This window comes from Artemia sp. Qi Xiang Cuo, chromosome 1 (assembly GCF_049724085.1).
Source record: "Artemia sp. Qi Xiang Cuo chromosome 1, ASM4972408v1, whole genome shotgun sequence".
NCBI classification, from domain to species: domain Eukaryota; kingdom Metazoa; phylum Arthropoda; class Branchiopoda; order Anostraca; family Artemiidae; genus Artemia; species Artemia sp. Qi Xiang Cuo.
This window is the reverse complement of record NC_142794.1, coordinates 86,981,962-87,003,696: the sequence shown is the minus strand read 5'-3', so window position 1 is coordinate 87,003,696 and position 21,735 is coordinate 86,981,962. Positions and strand designations below refer to the sequence as shown.

The 21,735-nt window shown below is 34.3% G+C and overlaps 2 protein-coding genes across 2 annotated transcripts in view; one reads left to right on the top strand and one right to left on the bottom strand.

The window, feature by feature from the left end:
• LOC148956868 (protein arginine methyltransferase NDUFAF7, mitochondrial-like) overlaps positions 1–21,735 on the top strand; it is a 44,162-nt gene that overhangs the window by 17,194 nt on the left and 5,233 nt on the right. Inside the window, exons 3-5 of the mRNA XM_089092388.1 lie at positions 933–1,043; positions 10,394–10,654; positions 18,985–19,095. Coding sequence (XP_088948514.1) covers positions 933–1,043; positions 10,394–10,654; positions 18,985–19,095 — 483 coding nt within the window. The remainder of the gene's footprint in view (positions 1–932; positions 1,044–10,393; positions 10,655–18,984; positions 19,096–21,735) is intronic.
• The window catches only part of LOC148956866 (uncharacterized), a 159,013-nt gene continuing 141,304 nt past the window's right edge, over positions 4,027–21,735 (bottom strand). Inside the window, exon 6 of the mRNA XM_089087625.1 lies at positions 4,027–4,407. The gene's annotated coding sequence lies outside the window, so the exon portion shown is untranslated. The remainder of the gene's footprint in view (positions 4,408–21,735) is intronic.

Below are 21,735 nucleotides of genomic sequence, written 5' to 3'. Positions count from 1 at the left end.
ATATACACTTATTGTTCAACTGGCTGCAAAATAAATTTTTTATTTTTGAATCCCTTCTTCTGAATCCTAACTATAATGTTGCTCCTTCAATTCTTATCTTGGTGAAGCTGTCAAAGGTTTTTGTGCCTTGTGCTATCTCTATCTTTCTTTCTAATTTACTGTCTGATTGTCTCTCTCACTTTCTCTTCATTTCTCTCTTTCCCCTTTCATAAATCTCTTGGTGATTTAAAAAGCTCCCATCTCTGTTTCTTTCACTCACTCTATTTTACTATTTTGCATTTTTATTTCTTCTCTCTCTAACATATTTTAATAGCTTCGTTCGTTATTAGGGCTTAACAGCGCTCAGTGATAACCAGAGCACCTTAATAGGGATCGTGAAGGGAGTTAAAAACATATAAAGTGTATTGACACAATTTAGTCTGAATTGTAAATCTTTCTACAAAACAGTACTGACCAGTGGCGTAATTTTGTCAAAATCCTGGGGGAAGGACAATTTGAAGTGAATTTTTCCAAATCAAGTGAAAATTACAAGGAAAAATAAAAATGAGCCATATTGTACCATAAAGGCAAAGATATACTAAAGAAAACTGACCCGTTTCTGTGGATGCGTGAATTATGTAGGCGTATTTTAGTTTTGACAAGATTTTTGAAAAAAATAAATTTCAGTCGAGGGAGGCAAACTGGGGTCTGGGGGGCAGTTTCTCTTCCTACCCCATAGAAAGTTACGCCTCTGGTGATGACTTTTTGGGATAATAGTAGTACTATATTTCAAAACTAAATAGTTCCTTCCTAGTCTCTAGCAACAACATTTGAATAGGAAACTGTCTGTTATTGAAGTTAAGCGTGTCCAATAGTTCGAACCAAGCGCATTAGAGTGTGCCACTGTTTATTAATGCTAATATACGTATGCTCAGATTGTGTGTCCATTTTAGATGACTGGAGTATGGCTTGTAAACGAGTGGCAAAAAATTGGATCCCCAAAGCCATTTCAAATTGTCGAGTTAGGACCTGGTAGAGGAGCCCTGATTGATGATATTTTAAGGATAAGAACAATCCTTTGCCTCTTTGAAACTTTGTGTTTAATTAAGCAGTAAAGGTTTGACGCCATTGCTCTTGAACCTATTATTTTTTAATAAAAACTTGATACTCCTAGGATTTATGCCAAAACCGATTAAATTTCAGTCGTGAGATTGGTATATTAGGGAAAGCAAATATCGATGTTACCCTCAAAAATTTTTAAGAATTTAAATTATTATTATTATTTAATTTCTTTTTAAACATTGAGCTGTTTTGCACGGGAATGTTAGAAATTTTTCAAATTTTAAATAGGCCTATGTTATACGATATAGGTTTCAAATTTGTTCAATTCTAAGCATTAGTCCTCGGGCAGAGCCACTCTTGAATCCCTTTATTGATCAAGGGGTCCCTTGTAAAATACTTCTATGTATTCTCTGAACAATCCATAAGTATTCAGTTCTCTAGAATCAGGTTAGACTCCATATGATCTGACTTAACCTAATTTGAAAAAGAGCAACTGTTTGCATCTGCTCATGGCCTTTACTGATCCAGCTCAGTATCCGCACATAATGCTAAATCAGAAAGAGGAGAGAGGGTAATATTGTTGCACTCTTAAATAAGCTTATATTCTACGATATAGGTTTCATGTGTCTTAAATTCTAAGTATTAGCCCTCTGCTAGAGCCGTTCTTAACTCATTTTATTGATGTGGGGTCCCGTATAATATAAGTGTATGAGTTCTCTAAAGGATCCGTTTGTATTCAGGTATCTGTAATCGGGCGACTCTCAAAATGACCGGAGTTAACCTAATTTGAAAAAAGACAACTGCGTGCATATGCTCATTTCCTTTTCTGGAAATTGTGTGATACAGCTCAGTAGCCGCACATGGTGCCAAATCAGAGAGAGGAGAGAGGTTAAAAGTGTTGCAATCTTAATTTTTCATTAGCCATTAATAAAATAGGTGGATCATCTAATTACGGAGTTGATTTGGTGAAGGTCGCCTTTGAACTGAGAAAGTGCCCATAGATTCTTATGATTTAGAAGTGATGTAAGTGTGACTTGGGAAAATAATCTAAGTGATAGTTGCACGGCAGGCTTACATATTTGTGATGCTCAATTTAAGCCTTAGCAAAATCATCGTGTTAAGCCCTAATTTTAAGTCTGAGGGTGGCAAATCAGTAATTTCAATTGAATTCAGAAACGTGAATTCAAGTACGCCTGCTTATTCTTCCATAGAATCATACATTTTACAGTACTTATATTATTCTGGGATTCGTTGTGATGATCGCCGTTGGTTGTCTTCTAACCACAGATTATGTTTGTGATTTTATATTATCCTCGCTATTGCTGTATTTCATCACCAGGACCCATGATCAATCACAAATGCGATACTAAATGTTTAGTGCCCCTTTACACCTACGGTCAAATTTTTTATGCAAAGATATAGGAGTCTTTCACATATACCTACTTAACCCTTATTTACCTCCTTGAATTATGCAGTATCTTATGTATCTGTTCTCTTTTTCCATTCGGTCTTTTCTTCAATTTCCTGATATTCAGTTTCCTGATTGATTTCGTTATAAGAGGATAACGAGAAACATGTGGTTCGCAAACAAGCAACAGCAAGAAACACAACGAGAAAAAAAAGTGAAGAACAGAGAAATATGTGGTTAGAACACTAACTAAATCAATAAGAACAACTCCGTCGTAACATTCAACGGCAACAAACTATTGCAAAAAAAAACAATAAAAACATACAAAAATCTACAGAAAAATTTCGGAAGCAACGTCAATGTTGAAAAATTGAAAATTATTTTTTACTCCTTATGAAAGTAAAAGTACAAGAATTCTAAAACTAAAATCTCCTCCCAAAATATTGATAAGAAAAAACTCCCATGAATTTGTTGCATAAGGTTAAGCAATTTAATTATTAATGCATGTGCCAGAGCATAAGCCCTTTGTAAACCCTCGAAAATCAGTCTTTCTTCTACCAAAATTGGGTTTATTTTCATTATCTGTCATAAAATGTTACACTGTATTCTAACAATTTTGTAATTGTTAATGATGAAATCAGACGACTAATAAAAATTCACCTACAAGGAAAACTCATCACGTCAGGTTATAAGAAGTGACCTTTTTAACTTTCTTGTGTGATCTGTCTGACGTTTTATAGTAAAAGGTTATAAGATAGATTAATTGGGATTTAGGAACGAACCAAGATTTTTTGTCGCTTTAGAAAGATGTCTGTAGGGTCGGTAAATCTAATATTTTGTGTGTTTCCGATCTGTTTTGGGAATGCGGTGGTATTTATTTTAGTTTTAGACCTAGAACTTATTCTTGCTTAACGTTTCTTTTGATCATATTTACGCTAGTCTAATTCTAAGACCTTGATTTAGCAAAACTGGATATTTAAGTGGAAAATTCACTGGTCCAATCGTACTTTTTAGTGTCCAATGTGTTGCAAATGACGATTGTTTTCAAGAAAAATAATTTTCATTTTCCAGAAGAGGTGTGCTTGTTATTAGCAAACATACGCTCTACGTTCGAAACTATCTGGCAAAATTACCCCACACTTTATTCCGGTGGGTCACCAAAGGACAGAAGTGATTCGATCTGATTAAAGGTTTATTGTTAGGAAAATCTTACTTCAAGAACAAAACTCATGAGCACAACATTCAATTTTTTGTAATTCAAGTGAATATTTAATATTGGGCCTAAGCTTTGCAAAATTGGGATGTAAGTTAGGGTTAGTGAAACGTTGTGACCTTCAGTTTCCATTTCTTCTGTACGAACAAACTTTTTTCATTAATATTATTTATATTTCTTCCCTTTTATAAAACCCCATCGTGCTGATATCATTTTGAAGTAAAATATTTTGTGCTGTCAATAACTGGGAGAGGCAATAACTTTTTTTTCTGAAATAAAACTCAATTATTGTTCAATTTCCAAATGAAATAGAAATCAGTTATTATTACCAATATACAGCAGGACTAAAAAAAAACCAAAGACATAACATTTTCTAAAATTTTCTAAGACAAGTGAAGTTCTTAAAATATGCAGGAAAAAATGAAGAAACATAGGGAAAGTAAAATTTTATTTCACTCGCTGTCCTTCCTCTCTCTCTTACTCACTCACACTCTCCTCTTAAAGACAGTAAAATTATACGGGACTTTGATTGAAGGGCTGTTGTGCGCTGCAATAGTGCTTCTTTTCTTTGTACAACTTCAGTAGCAGCATAATGATCCCCGTTGATTAGCTTAGTTGCGAAGTCATCCAATGCCTTTGTCTTCTCCTCTTGAGCTGCAAGTGACTTTTCAAAGTCCTCATATTTCTTTAAGAGTGCTTCTACCGAGTCGAGAGAATCTCTAAGATCTTCAATAGATAAGAAGGCCTGCAAATAAAATATCTGTCAGGTTCCTTTTTTTTCGAATTATTATTTTCGAAAGATCAAAAATTTTCTTGACAGTTAATTGAACCACCTTCATTTGGCCAAATGTACTTTTTAAACCCAGATGAAGCTGTTGACGAACGCCTTATACATCCTTCAAATTATAGGATTTCTCGTAAGGTAATGGCTCTGTTGGAAGAAATATTGCGAGAGAAAAACAACTATGCCAAAGATTATATGAAAATGCGAGACGGGGAGCATAATGTAAACCACCGTGCTGCTTCACTGGGAAAATAACCTCCAAACCTGCAGCTCACTTTTACTGTGCCAAATGATATGGATTATAGATGGATCAACTCTCCTGCATGTAATGAAGTATGTGCTGTTCTTACTCTTAAGGCTTACCATAATTTTCCGTCAAATCAAATACTTGTAAAACAACTTGGTAAAATGGTTGTCAGTTTCAAAGTGATTAAGCGATTAAGCAACTGGGTACCTTCAATATTATACTTTAATTTCTTTTTTAAACAATTCCATAATTTTCTAGTTCATGTCTACATTTCTGCCAAATTGGAGACGTACTCTAATTCCCTTCCTTTTTTTGCTCTTCCAAAAAAAAAGACTCCTATCACCTTTCTTATGCAGGGGTTTAATTCGGATTTTCCTAAAGTTGCTAGGTACTTCCCCCTTTTAAAAAATCATATTCATAATCTTCAATAATTTATTTCTAACCTCATAGCCACCATATTTAAGAGATTCATTTATCACTACATCGGTACCCGGGACCTTATTATTTTTTAATCCTTTGGATGTTGTCACTAATTCATCCTCACGAAATAAATCTTCCTTCATATCCAAGGTGTCATAAACTTTTCTTTTTTCCTCTATCTCTTTTCCTGTACTTCTATCCCGGTTTAGCGAATTCTCAAAATGTTCTGCCCATCTCTCTTCAAATATGTCCTTATCACTTATTGTGGCCCCATTCCTGCCTTTAACTGGGACAATTCCAGATTGATTTCTCCCTCTCAATTTATTGACGTGCCAGTAAAATATTTTACTTTTATGCCGTCTATCAGTATCTTCCAGGTCTTTGGCAATTTTATCCATGGTCTCCACTTCACACCTCCTTAGATCATATTTTAATGCCTTTTCCACATTCTTTATTTTCCTCTTATTTTCATATGATCTAACACTCAGATAATTCTTGTACAAGCCCTTTGTCATGTCTATTAATCATAAGGCCTTTTCTCTAATATTCTGAGCTGTGTTCCTAACTTTCTTCCCTAAGAAGCGATCACCAACTTCACAAATTATTTTCCTAAATATATTCCATCCATCTTCTTCTACATTGTCAAATTTTAAACGCTCTGGTTTAGTATTCAACTCTTCCTGGAAAGTTTCTCTCAAAGTCCCTTCCTGGAGTCTACCAACGTCATAACTTCCCGGAAGATAATTAACCCTAGACACAGCTTTTAATCAACCCTATACACTACTAGATGGTGATCTTTACTTTTAACATCAATAACATCACCCCTATATACCCTCGTATCTTGTATTGATCATGTCAGTCTTCCGTTTACAATAACATAGTCAATAAGGTTAGCTGTCTTACCATCACCTAAATAATATTTTAACTTATGGACTCTTTTATGACCAAATACTTTATTTGTTATAACAACATTGTTATACCTACAAAATTGCAGTAGTCTGTAGCCATTTTTCTTTTCTTTTCCTACACCAAATTCACCTAGGCTAGGATACCATCTATGTCTGTTTCTACTGATCTGGTTTTAAAAATTTTCTAAGAAATATGCCATATTTCTACCTTGGATCCTTTATATGTGTTCCTGTAACTGTAAGTAGAATTTATCTGAGTCACAACTATCTCCATCATTTGGCTCTACACGGGGAGATACTACTATGACTGATACCTTTCACTTTTTAGTCATAAAATGAGTGATTAGTATTCTATTATTAAATCCTCCCCAGCCTTGCCAAGACTTAGCAGCTTTCTTATTGAGTCATCAAATCATAAATATAGACAGTTAATTTTGTGGTCTGGGTAGGGGAGTACAGTCAAGCTCAGCTCCTCTAGCGACCCAAATCTTGCTCGCTGCAGTCATGATTCATTCCCCTAACGAGTAACACCTTAGGCGCTCCATGCCGTGAGGTAGTTATAACTGAAAAGTGAAATGGCTTGTGTGATTAAAGTTTTGAATTGATCAAAGATAAATTTTTGTTGTGTGATTATTGCTTGGGACTGGAGTAATTGCATGGAGTAATTGAGGATTACGACATTGAAGACGACGAAGCCTGTGTTATCTGGAATAAAGGATTCATTACAAGCAGAGCCTATTGACTACCGTCATTGGAAAAGGCGTTTGCCGTGCCAAACGGCTAAAAGCACTGCACGCTATTAACATCATGGATAAAAAAATCGTTACCGGCCGACTTATTTATCTGTCCATTTTTTTCTTACTGCTTATTCATGGGACGAAATAAAAGAAACCGTAAGGAAGTCTCATTCGAAGAGGATCCAAATGATTATTCGTCATCTTTACCTAAGGATGGAGAGACTTTGTGAATTTCGACGCTGGCTTGGAGCTTTTCTGAAATTCTAACTATTTTGAAAGACAACGGAAAAAAGCTTGACGGTATCACAGACCAGTTCAAATCTCTGGAAATTCGGGTCGAATCGAGCTGTTGCCAATCGCAACAGCTTTTATAAGTATTTTCAGGATTAATGATTATGACCCGAGTGATTTTTCGGTTTTTCATTTAAATTGCCAAGGTATTAGTACTTCATTAAAGTACCTTGAGGACGTTTTGCCGACTCAAGACTTACGTGTTTTGGCTCTTTCTGAGACATGGTTGAAGTCTCATACGTCATCTCTATTAGATGTTCCTAACTACCAACTGGTTTTAAAAAAAAACAGGGAATTTCACCAACATGGAGGTTTAGCACATAGATCAAGAGTGATCTTGTCTTGCCGATGCCTTCCCTTACTAAATACAAAGAAATGGTGTTTGAGTCGATGGTTGTGCAAGTATCTAAGTTTAATTTTAAATGTGTTCTTGATATTGTTTATCGACCTCTGTCTAGTAGCCTCGTAGAATTTCTGAGTCTGTTAGAAGAACAACTGGACCTGTTGAGTGGAACAAGACAGCCGTGTTTTGTGTGTGGTGACTTCAACATTGATTTGAAGAGTCTACATTCTAGTCAGAGAGCTAAGGAGTTTCTGGATATGATGCTTAGCTACGAGCTGAAGCCTACTATAAACATCTGTACAAGATTGACTGAGAATTCTGCGTCAATATTGGATAACATATTTATGAATTCTGAATATGAGTCACCTGCTTGTAAATAGTATTTCAGATCATTTTGGAGTAATGATAAAAGTGCCGCAAGTCCTACAGTCGAATAAGGGAAATAGTTGTAACGTCATTAGGCCTATTATTGATTCTGAGGTTGTTGCCCGTTTTAAATTGGAAATTGATAAGACTGGATTCAAATTTCTACAACAGGAATATGATATCAATCGGAAATTTTATAAATGGTGTGGGACATTAACAGGTTTACTTCAGAAGTGTGCCACTCTTAAGTACGAGAAGGCGAAACCATTTATATAAGGATTTGATCCAAAATAAAGGAACGGCTGCTAAAGATGATTATAAAGCTGTAATAACATGCTAAACTGTCTCCTTCGGAAAGCTATAGCGGATTATTTTGCTTTCAAGTTTCAAGAAGCAGAGGTAAATAAAGGGAAGACTTGGAAACTTATCAAGTCTGTAACGAAACCTATTCGGCCTCCCTCGAGCTTCGGGATAATGTGAATTGCAAATCAGTGTGTGAGCAATTCTCTAATGTGGGCCATAATGTGGGATCCAGTATCCCAGTCCTAAATGAAGATGGCGATTTTATAAAATTCCTGCCTTAAAAGAGCAAAGTTTCTGCTTATTTAAAGCTGGTTAAATTAAGTGAGTTGTATGAAATGGTTAAAAATATGAAAAACAGTGCAGCAGGATCAGATCTCATGACTGTGAATGTTTTCCGTGCTGTTTATCCTTATGGCTTCTAGTCAGTTGGTAATGATAATAAATGAGTGTTTAAGTCAGGTATTTTCCCCGATTGTCCGAAGATTAAAAAGCAAAACCGCTTTTTGTAGGGGGTGATGGTGGGAATTTAGACGATTATAGGCCTTTTTCGCTGCTTCCTGCTATTTCTAGAATAATAGAGAGACTGATAAATGTAAGCATAGTTAAATTCCTAGAATATAGGTCTGTTTTTTGGTCTATCCAGTTCGGATGTAGGATAGGAATGTCAACTGAGCAAGCAGTGATCTTCTTGACGACATTTGTGAATGATCGTTTAGATCGTGCTCTTAAAAGGGCATCCGTTTTCCTTGACATAATGAAAGCATTTGATTGCGTGGATTATGAAATTTTAGTAAAGAAGTTAGACAATCGTATTATCCGTCGAAAATTTTTGGAACTTATTAGATTATTCCTGAGTGAACGTATGCAGATTGTGCAAATTGAAAGTGAGACTTCTAGCCCGCATAGAGTGAAGGACCTCAAGGGTCAGTTTTTGCACCTATTTTATTTTTGATTTATATCATTGACATTTACCGGTGCATTGAAGATATAACGATTTCGGATAAAGAGGATCGCTGCCACAGAACTATAATTCCTAGTTTTGCTGACGATAGACATTTTACAGTTGCTGCGAGTACTGAAAGTAAACTTCTACTAGCTCTGAAAAAGTTGAATGGAACAAGTAGAAAAATGGATGAGATTTAATAAACTTAAATCAAACCATAAAAATGTCAATTTGTGATTTGTGGGAGAAACGTAAATTACTACCGCTGGATTGAGAAACTAGAACATGATGGGAATGCTATAGAATGTGTTAGAGCAGTGAAGTTGCTTGGAGTAATGGTCGAGGAGTGCTTGAGTTTCAAAGACCATATTAATCAATTTGCAATTAAGGTTGCCTGAAATTTGGGAATTATAAGGAAGCTAAAGCGTACTTTCCTAAGACCGGTTCTCAGAATGTTTTATTTCTCCCTTATTCGTCTGTATTTGATTTATTGCATATTGTTTTGGTCTTCAACATTTGTGGATCATCTATCGCAGAATAGAGTATTACAGAATAAAGCTTTAAGAGTACTTACTGAAGATGATAAGCGTTCCTCGGTTAGAGCAAGGTATACTGAACTACATATTGTTCCATTTTTTGGATTGATTAAGTTTTATAATGTTCTTTTTATGTTTGAACATCAGAATAAATTGCTACCAATTTGCTTTCAAGATTTTTTTTATATATGTTTCTAGTGTACATTCTTATAGTTTAAGACGTTCGAATGAATTTAGACCACCTAAGCCTGTGACAACTAGGTCAATGTTTTGTATCTGCCATGTTATCCCTCGTGCTTGGAATAGTCTGCCAGATGAGATCAAGAAGGTGACGGATGCTTCTGAATTTAGAAGTCTGTTAAAAGAACAGAGTTATAGGATATACGGGGATGAGTGAGTCAGTTTTCCGGTCTCTTTTGCCTTTAATTTGTATTTTTTTTTTATTTTTTGTGTTTTACTGGTGGATTGAGAAGGACAAGGTTAAATATGTTGAATGTTGAGAATTGATGAGTTGAAAAATAGTAGTAGGGTATAGTCGCTTATTAGTGATTTTTATATGATAGGTTTTTTTCCTTTGTTTTTAGGCCTAGTTGGGGTAGTGACCTCCTTTACGAGCTTAGCTTCTAGATTTTGTTATTTTAGGCTGATGAATAAACTCTAATTTATTTTAAAAAACGAACATTTTTTAACTGGTTCTACCTTTTTGAGTGGGGGCACCACTTATGGTAATGCATGAAATTCGTATCCATGTTTGTTCCTGGATCCTAAGCGAATAGACATGTGATCGTATTTTAAGTTGAAGCAAGCTTATGCTCAAAATTGCTGTTCTGTGTTATTTGTAGTATAATTCTAGGTTTTCAAGAAACTTAAACTACAATTGGACCAGATAAATATAAAACTAGTTCAAGTTAATCCAAAATTAAGCGAAATTCAAGAGAGAAATCTATGTGGCTCCTCATCAGCTCCAGTTTTAGGATCAATATGCTATAAAGAAAACTCCACTAGACATGGCTCACAGATTGGGTGGTATAGACAGCTGAAGGAATTTCCTGAAAAATTTTCATTTTTTTTGGCTCATGAATTTTTTGATGCGTTGCCTGTTCATAAATTCGTAGTGAGTATATGGCTATATTTTTATGCTTTAACTATGATACTGCGCATGTGAATGTATTCTAGACTTTCAAAGTAAGTGGTGTTGCTTCATGTGTACTTTATTTGCACATTTTGGTGAAATGTCCTGTTCATAAATATTATCTTACGCTAAACACAAGGCTATACCCTAAATTTTTCACAGGATTCTGTATTTACGACCTTGAAAGTCTTCTGGGGTATTTAGGGTATTTTTGACAACTTTTTCATTTCACAGTTATTCACTTTATTAAAAGTAAATGAGACCGGCCATTTATTGAGAAAGAAGTTTTTCAGTACCTTTTGACTACCTGGCTGACTGCCCGGTATAATTTTATGTGGTATATCAAAAAATTAAGTCACGTTAACCAGCTACACGCTCAGGGCTTTGTAGGTTTCAATTCAATTCACTTCGTTTAACTAGAAAATGATATAACACTTTCATCCAAGTGGCTGCCCAGAGAGAGACATGAAAGCATTTGAAACTGAGCGACCATGTATATAACAAATGCTTAACAAACGAAACTCTTAAAAAATGAACAAAACAAACAAAAAAGGAAATAAAACAACGAAATTATGACTGATCTCTAGTCATGAAAATGAAACAAATGTGCCAAAAATAATATTCGTTATAATCAAAGCAAAAAGAAAAAAAAATAGAAAGGAAAAGGAAAAAAAACATCTATAAACCAACACCCTCAAAAAAGTTTTTCATTTTACTCTTAAAATAACCAAAGTGCTCCGCCGCCCAAACTCTCTCTGGAAGAGAATTCCAAACCACGACCTATATATCTGATGGAAAAAACTGCTCTAGATTCTTCTCTTGTCTTCTGTATTCAGTGACTAGATTATCAGCATTGCGGGTACTATAACTATGAAATGGTTTATTTTCTCTATTAAAACCATGAAATACTTCAAGACTGACACAATTCCAACACCGATAGGGATATTCCTGCTTGGTAGTCTCGAAGCTGGCCAACACTAAGCATCTTAAGTTTGCTATAACACGCCTCATTGTCATTAACATTTCTAAGTATCCATTTGTATTACTTAGTTGTAAAGAATTTGCACTCGTTTGAAATTTGACTGAAAATTTCTTGATCATCCATATGAAATATAAGGTTGGACTAAAGTATTATATGAAAGTAATAAAATTTGTGGTGGTAAAAATGTCCTCGTGCAATTATCGCTGCAACAACATCATTCTGTCATTTCTATGAGAGATTGTAATCTACGTAGAAACCAAGGTATCGCGTTTCGTGCACTTGCTTCACTGGCTCCTTCGAAAACAAAATTTTTCCGTTTATGTCCTGGGGCTCACTTACTCTTGAATATAAAATAAAACTCTTCATAGCAATATTAACAAATAGTAATTTTAAACAAGTAAAAACATGTGAACTTTTTTAAACGCGATTAGCCTTCAAAATCAAACTATGCAAACACCAGCTAGAAAATTTTAAAGCAGTGTATTCAGCACACGAGGTCTGACAAGAATCTGGCAGGTAAAACGTCATCGTATCAACATGTACCAAATACAGATGAGGACAAAGTACCATTCCTTGTGTAACTCCACAAGCTACAGGAAAAGGGCCGGAAGTGATATCATCAATCATAACATTAATAGATCTACCATTCAATGGCTTTCAAACAATTTTAAACAGGATCCTTTAATACCTTATACATTCCAATCTTCGTAATAAAACGCTAAAATCTACTATATCAAAAGCTTTCACAAAATCCAAGAATACTGTAAGGAGAATTTCGCCCTTTTTTTTGGGGAGGGGGGTCTACACAAAAAAAATAAAAAAACGTATAACAAATTTGTTCATATCCATTTTTGTTACGTTTTTACGAGTCAGACAAACATTTCGGGGAGGGGGGATCGAAACCCCTACCCTCTGGGTACGGTCTTGGTCTCCAGTTACCCATATCTGACTGGGAACCTCCTTGAAACAGAGATATTACTTGAACCTGTTTCATGGCATCTGGGAAGGTTCTTTTTCTCAGGGATTTATTAATAATTTGAAGCAGGGAAGGAAGTAGGTTCAACATTGAGGCTTTAAATGTCCTTACATTTACACCATCAATTTCAGCAGAATTTGATTTGATATTCTTAACAAATTTTATAATCTTATCACTTGTACATTTTTCAAACTGAAACTCTCGTCTTTCCCCTAGTTCATCCACAAATTCATCCGAAAGAAAAAAATTGAACCATTTTTAGCACCTTCATGAACTGAAGATCCTACTTTTGAATAAAACTGACCGATATGATTAGCGACAACAACTTTGTCACTTACAAACGTGCCGTTATTATCAATACGAGGAGAAAGACTGCAATTGTTTCTTCGCATGATTTCGTTGATAATTTGACATGTTACTTTAGTATTACCCTTGTGTTCACTCAACTATGGCTACTCGCTTTAAAAGGAACTATTCACATATTTTAAATAGGTCAAATCACCTTCTAAAGTTATGTACTGCATATATACTTAGAGTTATATATGTCTAATTCCATTTTAAAGTTATAGATACTTATATTTTATATAGCGAATGTAAAATAAACTAGAGATACTTACTTATTCGTAGGAATTCCATATAAAGATACCCCCAACATACCATGTTTTTTTCAGCTGCGTTTGCAGCCATCAACAATGCATTGTCTAAATGTCATTACCCTGTGATCTGATTAAGTAGCAACTGAACTAAGGTTGTGACGACACGACTCAGAGTCTTTACGCATGGTAATAAATATGTGTCATGTTTGGAAAAAGTTGTTGCTGCTGGTATAACTCATACTGTGATGCATACATAAATAAATATACAATTGGGTCGTTTAAAGAAGGTGAAACAGACTAATGCAAAAAACATACTGAATTTGGAACAAACAGTGCCGGGCTTAATGGAAGAATTATCGACACTAAAAAAAAGAAGCATCTTTTGTCTCTTCTGCTCTGTTGGGTTTACAACAAAATAGTCCGATAACACAGCTGTTGTGCTTGATACTGTATTCTAATTTCTTCAATACTACTAATTATACTGGATCTATTTGTTGTACTCATTCGTCAGGGACAGTGTCCAGCCGGCAACCAAAGTAAAAACAAGTTTGGGAGGCATGCCGATGGATTATAAATGGCAGATAGCATTATACCTTCATCACGTCCAGTGAAGCTCAATGATTTTGCTAGACACTATTGAATTATGTCAGCAGATTCAAACTTCAGGTTCTCTATTGAATATGAAGAACTTAAGAACGTTGGTCATGACCAACCGTGTATAGCAGCCAATTTGCCGAGCAATAGACTGAAAAATCAGTTCTCAGAGAAAAATTTAGAACAGAACTTCAAATTTTTATTCTCTTCTTTGAGAAAATTCAAAACTGAAATAGAATATTTTTCTTTTTTTGAAAAATTCAGAATTGAACTATAACTTTTTTTTCTCTTCTTTGAGAAAATTCAGAATAAAACTTTAACTTTTATCACTTCTTTGAGAAAACTCAGAATTAAAATAGAACTTTCTATTCTTGGAGAAAATTCAGAAGAGAACTTGAACTTTTCTTCACTTCTTCGAGAAAACTCAAAATTCAAGTGGAACTTTTTCTCTTCTTGGGGAAAAATTCAGAATCGAAGTATAACTTTTTCTATCTTCTACGAAAAAATTCTGAAAAGAACTTGAAATTCTTTTCTCTTACTTTAAGAAAATTCAGAACTGTTGTGGAACTTTTTTCTATTCTTTGGAAAAATTCAGAATTGAACTGTATTTTATTTACTCTTCTTTGAGAAAACTTAGAATTAACTTAGAATTTTTTCTCTTCCTAGGGAAAAATTCAGAACAGAATTTGAAATATTTTCTCATCTTTGAGAAAATTCAGAACTCAAGGGAAACTTTTTTCCCTTCTTTGGAAAAATTCAGAATTGAACTGTAAGCTTCTCTTTTTTCTCGTCTTGGAAAAAATTCAGAAGAGAACTTGAACTTTTTTCACTTTTTTTGAGAAGACTCAGAATTAAAGTAGAACTTTTTCTCTTCTTGGGAAAAAATTTAGAATCCAAGCATAACTGTGTCTATATTTTACGGAAATATTCAGAAAATACCCTGAAATTTTTTTTTCTTCTTTGAGAAAATTCAGAACTGAAGTGGAAGTTTTTTCTATTGGAAAAATCAGAATTAAACTGTAACTTTTTTCTCTTCTTTGAGAAAATTCGGATGAGAACTTAACTTTTCTTCACTTCTTTGAGAAAACTCAGAATTAAAGTGGAACTTTTTGTGTTCTCGAGGAAAAATTCAGAAGATCACTTGTACTTTTCTTCACTTCTTTGAGATAACTCAGAATTAAAGTGGAACTTTTTCACTTCTTGGGGAAAAATTCAGAATCGAAGTATAACTGTTCATAACTTTAACATAACTATTCAGAACATAACTTGAAATTTTTTCTCTTCTTTGAAAAAATTCAGAATTGAACTGTAAGGTTCAGAGCTGGTGGAGGCATGGAGTGCCATGGGTTCCATGAATTTTCAAGGTGGGTACTCAGATCATTTTCTACTCGCCGGGGTTCCCCCAACATGGATCATTGTAGTCTAGTGTCTTTGACCAGCCACAGAGTATCACGGGGGCAGCAGCATAAAAAAACTTGTTCATTCAAAGACTATGTGATAATACCCTTGAATTTTCGAGTGGTAGTAAGATCATTTTTTGCATGGGGGTTCCCCACTATGGAACATTCTCACTCTTTTTTCATATACTAATTCAAAGTTCAACAGTTGTATCTGTTTGTAAACTGTCAATGGAACTGGTAACGTTTGCAGGCGCTTAGGTTTCCATCGATTCGTCTTCATATTTCATGATGATATTATCTGCCAGTGCCCTCTTTATTTTACTTGCAATTTTATTGTCTATTACCACACTATTTTTTACATAGGTAACGGTTTTGACATGTAGATAAGATGTGCTTTATGATATTGATAGAGCAGTACGCCTTTCTTTTTCCATTTGATTTTATTTTAGTGCTAATACCAGAAAGATGGCGATAAGATTTATCAACGGGTACCATGTTACCGGAGCCGTAAGCCAAAATTTGACCCTTGTCATCAACTATTAGTTTTACGTTTGCATTTTCTTTTAGCGCTATCATTTCTGGAAATGTTACTCTGTTATTTTCACCGCTATGCCATTTTTATTTTTTCGGTACTCCAATACATTTAACTCTTCACTTTTATGACAATGCACGCGTATGTTTCCAATGGTGTTATCACTAGTACTTGTTTTGTAGTTCAAATATTTGTCTTCGTTAGCATTCAATGCTACGATAACTCTATCATGGCGACATTCTTTATCGAAATATTTCATCTTTACTTTTCAAAATAAGATGTAAGGATTTTTGCTTCCAGTGCACTATTAATAGTGATCAAAACATGTAACAAATTAACTACTATAGATGACTTAGCCTGGAGAAACAAAGAACTACCCTGTTCACTACCCGGTAAGAGGATTAACATACTGTTGCATAAGCGTGGTAGTGGGAAAACATGTGTTTTTATCAATGAGGTTTCTTGGAGCCAAAGCAAGCTCTTGCGTGAGCCAAGTAATGCGAAAACCTTCGTGCTCAGGTTACAAAGGTTTTTGGAACCAAAAAAAGTCTTGCATAAGTCAAGTAACGGGAAAACCTACCTGGCCATCAGGAAGCCTTACAAATTTGGAATCAAAACAAGTCTTTCGTGAGTCCTACCTAAACAAGTGTCATTGACCCTCAGAACCCATTGTCGTCGGATTACAAAGGTTTTTGGAACCATGAAAAGTGTCATTGACCTTCAAACCTACGTCATTGACAAGGTAGTTTGAATTTACATAAGTAAACTTTAGACCAAATAAACAACGGACTAGTGTCTTTGGAGAAGGTTCCGAGGGAATAAATCTTGAGAAAACATCTTGAAAAACATCTAGAAGAAAAAAAATCTTGAAAAACCTCTTTATAAATAGTTTAAAAAACGTGTTAAGGGGTTGGTGACTCCTTATGGTTCTAGGTACACCCTCTATGGACGTGCTAGTAAGCATTAATAACATACTACTAATGTCATTTCAAGTGAAAGACAAATTTGACATGAGTATTAAAACCGCCTAAGATAAACGTATTTTTACAGTTCAAAAAATACACCTGGTCTTGGAAACCATTAACAACAAAATGGATAAGGGTGTTTAATCTGAGCAATCATCCAAGAAGAATTAATCATCCATTCAGCGTTCAAAAGATAAAGATCAATTTATAAGGATCGCAATAGACTTTCACCGGCAATTAAATCAACAAATTTCTTCTAATACAATGTGAGTTTTAAAAAAATAAGCAAATAACTAAGTGAGCTCAGTTACAAGGAACTTCTACGAGTCAGTTCCTTTGCACCAGATTTTGTAATTGTTAATGTTGCGTAGACCGTGAAGCAATTATTTTTTGTTTCAATTTTGCTCTTTACTTCCATCAGAAAAAAAATAGTTTTAGTTTATTCCTTAATTAATTAATTAATTCTTGTTTGGTTTTAAGTTCTAAAAATGTACACAATAAACCTCACAAGCCGATCTTTGTCTAACTTAGGTGAAAAAACCCAAATAAGTCAGTGTGGGTTTTACCTAAAATTGGGGATTAAATATAGACTTTTCTTCACACGTCTTTTAAACTTTTCTTTTTAAAAAATTATGTAATTTTTTTCATAAAGAGTGAAAGGGATGTATTATTCTTGAGATCTTTGATTATTTGCAGATATAAATCCAATTGGATATTATGTATTATTATTATTGCAGTTTTTCTACCCAAATGATGTAAAAAGTTTTGAACTTCTTACATGAAAGTATGCTTCAATTATCATAACTGCTTTTACTTTAACATATTAGAGGAACTGATAATTAAATTCATACTAGTATAAAGAATGAATATAACCCTAAAACAAGATTTTTTTTTTCAAATTCAAAGGGTTAGATCCCTTCATCCAAATGATGGATCTCTGGGTAACGTTAAAACCAGTGATCATTTCATCCACGCCTTGACAGGGTGGGGAATTAAAACCCTAATTGCGGATTTTTTTTTTATAGATGCGCGTTTCTACGTTTCAACGATATCCCAGTGCCCAGCTAGCACAGGAAGAAAAATGGTACATTAGAATTTCAAGCTCTTTTTCAAATTTTCCGAAAAGGCTCATCTGATTTACTATTAGGATAAAGACAAACCTCAATTATCATTATTCCTGAATAAGTTTTGAATTTGGATGAAAATATTGGTTCACTTGACAGTTGTTTTTTTTCAAACTTTTTTTTTGTATTTTTACTTACGAAAGGGAATAGGGGGAGGGGTATTCAATCCCAAACTGTACTTTTAATGCAACTTTTTTCACTTATTCTAGTTTAATCTTTCCGACATATTAATTTATGTATTTGTCGTTATCTTCTTTTTTGGGCCGATTTCATCATATTTTACTGTGGTTGTTTTTAGATTTGACTCTGAAATGCGAACGGCTAATGATGGCCTTGCTTATGGAAATACTGTAAACCACTTACTACCTCAAGCTCAGATGGGAAATATAGAATATACAGCAAATATTTTGCTTCTATATAAGTCACAATACAAATGAAAAAAAACTGTGTTAGCGAAAAAAAAAGAAACAGTAAGAGACTAAAGTCGATTCCGATTTAGAAGAAAACGAAAATTCCTTTTCATGTTCCTTCTACTTTTACCTCACAGATCCTTTTAGTTTTTTTCGATACTTTTCCCTTTCAAGTTTTTGTTTCTTTTATTTTTTCACTCTTTATAAAAAAGGATGTTATTTTGCCCCGTAATCTCCACTTAACGCTGCTTAGAAAAGAAAGAGTTTGTGAACTAACATGAAACGCTATTTCTGAAACCACCATGATTTTAATGTCGATCAGAACAAAGTCCATTAAGTTCCATATAAAGTTCGATAGAACACAATTCTGCTTAACTCCTGACTTAACATGAAACCAATTAGGCTACTATCCTCTTTCCCTACCTTAACCGCTGCACTTTTTCTCCTACATAGCACTATTCACCTTAATGTGTTTGTTTGGTATACAATACAAGGATAAGACCTTCGCTAAGCTCTTCTATCGGGCAAACGCTAGATCAGAATCAGTAAAACTGATGACTAAAGGGGTTTGATGACTCGGGCACTTCTCCATTAGTAATCTAAGAGGGGAAATTAGCCGACGCATCCTCTCCACTTCCTAAAACTGCGCTGTTTTTCTCTTAAAAGCTTTATCTACAGCATCTCTAAGCCTTAAAAATTATCTTGTACCATTGATTCTGTTTTTTTTTTTTAGAAGAATGAAAAAGGGTGGCGAGAAATTCTTGTTGACTTCAACAAAGAAGCTGACCAGTTCCGTTTTGTCGTATCCAGGTCTTCAACACCAGCTTTAAAAATTTACTCTAAGGTACTGCGTCATTACATCGTTCTTCTTCCTTGGTTCGCGATTTGTTTGGCTGCAATACATTTCTTGTAAGCCCCAAAAATTCTTCAAACATTCCGCTGTGCTACCTATCATTAGTCAAGTGCCACTAAAATATGTCAGGTGCATCCAGTCAGTGTTATCTCTGAAACCTAGTAGCTGCACTCCACTATTTTTTTTCTGAAAAAAATAAACATTTAATGTTTCTCATATATATATATATATATATATATATATATATATATATATATATATATATATATATATATATATATATATATATATATATATATATATATATATATATATATATATATATATATATATATATATATATATATATATATATATATATATATATATATATATATATGTGTGTGTGTGTATATATATATATGTATATATATATTCTTAGTATTTACAAACAATTTTTCAAAAATGTTTATTGCAAAGAACGTATTGAGAAAAATATTGCCAAGTTGTGTTTAAAGCATTTTTTCTGCTTTTCTGTTTCTGCAGTTGGCAAGATGTAAGCAAGGATGATTTGCTTTTGATAGTACCAATCTTTTGAAGCTTTATTCTCATAGAAATTTGTAGCATTATTTTAGACATGTCAAATGATGGATTACGCTCGAAGTTAGTCTTAAGAAAACAGTGGAAGGCATGTCAAAGCAGTAGGCCCAACATTTCTTTTTGACCCAAATCATAAAAATTATACTTCTTATGCAACTTTTCACACTGATGAAAAAACAAAATCAAAATTTTTCAATCACTCGAAATTTCTGGGTAATATTTTCTGTTTTTCAATAAACAAGTTTTAGTTTTTAGAAAAGACTTCTGATGCAATTTTTTATGCTGAACTCAAAAATATGTTTTCAATTTTTCAAAGGTCTGGCTTATTACATTCGAAAACTTCCCTCGGAAAATTTCCCTGGAAAAATTCTTCTCGCAGAAAATTCTCCCCTCCTCCCGAAAAATAACTACTGTAAAATTTTCCCCGCTGCAAAAAAGTACCTCAGGAAAGCCCCCCCCCCTCCTAAAAATTCCGTTCTGGAAAATTCTCGCCAAATTTCAAAATTGAGCAGCCAAAAGGAAATGTAGACAAACCGAAAGAACAAAGAAAAATGTGTAATTGTACATAAGCAATTATGAAGGAGGGGCGGTGGGATATTGTGTAGGCAGGGAAGGATGCTAAATGCATAAAAAAGAGTATTTTAATGCCCCAACTGTCTAAATTTTCATGAGGTAAAGGTGAAGAGTACGGGGCGGGACTTTAAATTCCCTACCGGTGGGGCTTATCTCCGTTTCATGGCCCTTCAGGGCCAGGAAGTTTCATGGGGATGGAGAGCCAGTCATCCTGTGCTTTCACAAACCTTTCTTTAGACAAATATAAGAAGAAGTGTGGGGAGAGGCGTAAGAATAAATCTCTGATCTCCCTTCATCTATTCTAAGGATGAATAAAGGCGCTGAAGGGTAATAACTTTGATCTGATTGCAGAAAAATGTTACTGACGTTTATGTTAATGCTTCATTTGGCTAAGTTATATTTCAAAAAATTGCATACCAGTATGTGTAAGTGCATCAGCGATTACGAAGGAGGGGTGGTGGAGACCGCTTAGAACCAAACAGCAAGAAGTCTCCTGGACCTCTTTCCTGAAGCCTATTGCTAACTGCTAAAAAATTGTCCCTCACCTAATTGTGGATTCTCTTGGATACTCCTTGCTGGGGTTCTGTATAAACACTTGTTCGAAAAGCTTTCCTTTGGTTTACTACGGTAATTTCGCTTGGGTTAGAATATAGCTCAAGTAGCTCTTCTCCTTGACTGAATGACCTCGACCTTGTTTTCTTTTTGGATATCTCTAAAGCGCTAAAACGCAAATATTATGTTAGAAAACACGAAGCAAACCTATCCAACCACTCGAGAAATATCTTTATTCTTCTACAAATAATACAGGGCAAACTAACCAACTTCGAAGAATTTAATATCTTGTCCCATATATTAATTAATCGGTACATCAAGTTATCATCAATTCACTGCTTTGTAACCTCAAATTATATAGAACACGGAAGTTATTTCACTCGTTACGCAGATTATCTGTTAATATCAGGTAATTAATACACCTTCCGTCATTCAATCCGTATATTAAATAACTACTAATGATGTATAATATAGCAATTTTGTGTAATTTTGTCTGTTTTATTATTTTGACTACAAATTATTTATACAGGTTTCAGCCCACGAATTTCCCTAATGTAATTGTTCAGACAATTAGTGACCATGCCACAAATATATAAAACAAAAACATTTTTGAATTTTAGTTTTTCTTTTATTAGAGTTTCTTAGGCTACTTGTTATAGGCTGAAACTATCCCAAACATTCGAAATCCATGGGTTCGACTGCTGCTACAAGATATTAGGGGGTTGGTGGAGATATTTACCACAATAGATAAATGTAGGTGCTAACCCTCAGCGTATGTAAAGAAGTCGTCTAAAAGTGCCTTTTCCATTTTAAATGAGTTAGGGAATAGCCAAAAGAGGGCTTAGAAAATGGAACTATTTCTTTATTGACCAGAGTGTCAAACCAAAACTTCAACTGAAACTTATCATCGACTCATTATACACTCGG